The sequence below is a fragment of the Penaeus chinensis genome, chromosome 3 (assembly GCF_019202785.1).
Source record: "Penaeus chinensis breed Huanghai No. 1 chromosome 3, ASM1920278v2, whole genome shotgun sequence".
Taxonomy (NCBI): Eukaryota; Metazoa; Arthropoda; class Malacostraca; order Decapoda; family Penaeidae; genus Penaeus; species Penaeus chinensis.
The window spans coordinates 30131281-30134413 of NC_061821.1; the positions used below are offsets into that span (position 1 = coordinate 30131281).

The 3133-nt window shown below is 41.0% G+C and overlaps 1 protein-coding gene across 1 annotated transcript in view; it reads left to right on the top strand.

Annotated features, from left to right (window-relative positions):
- Positions 1–216: 216 nt before the first annotated feature.
- LOC125041113 overlaps positions 217–3133 on the top strand; it is a 7364-nt gene continuing 4447 nt past the window's right edge. Inside the window, exons 1-4 of the mRNA XM_047635880.1 lie at positions 217–312; positions 1269–1416; positions 2155–2455; positions 2692–2848. Coding sequence (XP_047491836.1) covers positions 217–312; positions 1269–1416; positions 2155–2455; positions 2692–2848 — 702 coding nt within the window. The remainder of the gene's footprint in view (positions 313–1268; positions 1417–2154; positions 2456–2691; positions 2849–3133) is intronic.

Here is a 3133-nt window from a genome sequence, read left to right on the forward strand (position 1 = left end):
AGCTGAATTTGATCTGAGTAGGGAGGGGGGGAGATCCAAAGCATTTCGAATTTCTTCAACACACTTCTAAATACCAAATATCAGATGCAATATATGCAGATGGTTCGAAATATGAAAATGGTGTGGGCTTTGCAGCAGTGAGCAGGAGGAAGATTGCAGTTGGAAGTCTTTCTTAGGCACCCTACTGCAGTTACTGCCATCCTTCCAGCAGTCAGAATGGCTAGAGATCTTAGGAACCATTCTGTTATAACATGTTGCGACTCTCGTAGTGCTTTGCAAGCAATCAAGAGCTTAACCCCATCGCATCCAGTGGTAAGCGCGGTTCAAGACTAGCTTGCATTGATGCCAGCACATAAAAAAATAATCCTATGTTGGGTGCAAGCGCATGTTGGAATCCATGGGGATGAGCGAACTAATCGGAGGGCCAAGGCAGCTGCCGCTCAGCCCTGTGATGCTCGTTTTCCTCACCCACACACAGACTTGAAACCCAGCATCAGAAGTTGTCTTCGAGACAGATCGAGGCATACCTCTAGAAACAAACCTTGGTAGTTCGGTAAACAATGTCCGTCCCAACCGACAAGTACAATTTGTGTTAACAAGGTGAGAATCAGGAACACAAAGTTGACTCATGGGTCCGATGATGGCTAAAACTTAAGCACGTTGTGAGCAATGTCAAGAGCCAAAGGCATATGTACTTGTCTTCCCCATATATACTGAAAAATGTATTGATGGAGGATTATTACATAGGTCTTATTAGTTTCCTAAGGGCGACCAATACTTGAAACAAAATTAGTTATGCATAGTATTTAATCAATAATCTTATACTCTTCAAGCATAACATGTATGCTTTGATTTATTTATTTTTTTATTTTTTTTTTTTTCTTATTTTTCCTGGTAAAAGGCCTCTTATTAATAGATTTTTTAACGCTTTAAATATTTTTACATTTTCATCCCACAAGGTATTCACTGCCAATGACCTTAGCTGTTGACGTGACAGGTAATTTTGAATAATGGTTACGGCCAAGGTGTACTGAAGTATTATTAAATGTTGCAATCAATCATGAAATCTCCTTTAGCACAGGATTTAAATAAAGTAAAAAGACAATCAATACTACATAATAGCCACCCCCCTCTCCCCTCTTTACTCCCATCCACACAATGATTCACTACACAGAAGGGGATGTTTTTTGAGACAGACGTTACCAGCAGATAGGTGATCATTTTTACCGAGAATGTACAGTGGTGAAAAAACGGATTTCCTCTCTTAGAGCAATATAAGGGTTCTAGATAAGCTTATCCATGAAGGAAACACCATTACCACTTATGCTTGGGGAAAGTCCACTTTCAGACGGTCTTTGATTTTAAAAGAATGTGGCAATAAGATCCTCCGCTTTAGAAGGGAAAATCTGTATTTGAGTTGGTCTGTGGTCTATACTGAATCTGTGTGTGTGTGTGCGTGTGCGTGTGCGTGTGCGTGCATGTGCGCGTGTGCGTGTGCGTGTGCGTGTGCGTGCGCGTGTGCGTGTGCGTGTGCGTGCGCGTGTGCGTGTGCGTGTGCGTGTGCGTGCGCGTGTGCGTGCGCGTGTGCGTGTGCGTGTGCGTGTGCGTGTGTGTGTGTGTGTGTGTCTGGGAGCGAGCGAGCGTGCGTGCGCGCGTGCGTGCGTGGCAGTGTAAGTGAATATGAATGTTTATGTTTGTGTGTATATGATGGATACCACTTTCGTGATAAACTCAAATCTTTTCATAACAAATCATGCTCACCACGTTCATCAATTGTCCTTTGTAAGTGACCCACCCCAGTTTCAATATATACAACTCCCACGCGGAGGTCGTCTTAGGTTAGCGAGTCATTTTTCCCAATAGTATACTTAGATTAACCCTCACAAACCATTATATCAGCAGTGTCATGGAAACCTCTTCCTTCTTATCGCGGGAGGGAGGGGGGGGGGGGGGATTCTCCATCCTATCCTGAGTTCGAATCTACTTTGTAAATGTATTACACATTTCTGTACTTATACTTGATTATTATTGTAATCTGAAAAAAAAGGAATCGAGGCAATGAAAAGGGGGAATTAGAGTCTAGAGATTTCAATAATAGAAAAATGGATACTCATTTATTTAGAAGATATATCAACTCAAACGTTCCTCTCCCAGATACCGCTTTCCCCATGAAAATCCTGTTGGCCTTTCTTCTGACTGCGGCAATACTGTCCGTGATCCTCATGTCGCAGTCAACCATCGAACTGTACAGCAAACTCACCCGACCCGAAGCAGAGACACTCTCCCAGCCCTCCCCAGTAACAAAGGCAGTCAAAGATCCAACCTTCATGGAAACCTGTTATACCTACGACAACTTTACCGCCAATAACATCTGTTGCAAGTTGAGGAAGTACAGTGGAAGTGACATATATAAATGTACTAGAGAATTATTCACTAAGCAGATATTACAAAACCGGTAAGTTTTACTCACGTGTATGATTAAGTCTTTATTCATTATCATTAAGCTTATTTCAGTGTTTAATTTGTCATACTTATCGAAATATCCCTGTGTATGTGAGAGAGAGAGAGAGAGAGACGAAAGACAGTTGAGGTATCCCTCTATTTGTATATATCTATAGTAAAAAATTAGTGACAGAGAGAGCAGAAAGATAAGGAAAAAGACATGAGTTAATAACCTGCTCAAAATTGCAGACAAGCCGCCAACACGACCTCCAAGACCAGCTCTGTCAACGACCTTGGGAGAATACACATCGCCCTTGTGGGAGACTCTCACATGAGAGACCTTTTCGTCGCGATGGCCCAGCGCGTAGAGGGGGAGGAGCTCCTGTACACGTTCGATTCGCAAAATGTTTGTGGAATTTTCTCTCCGTTTATATCGTAGTTAAATTCGCAACTGTTATCATTGTTATTACTTTAGTGTCATTGGTTATAACAATGTTAATCCTCACATCTGACATTGATAATGCGATTATTTTGTTTTCATTATTAGCTTTTAACACTAATAACTACTGTTAGTATCATAGTAAAATTATATCGTCATTGTCATAAAAAAAAATACAATAATATATTACAGGTATCATGATACTGTGAAATTACTTCGTTATGAGGATGAAGATAATATTAATAATGATAA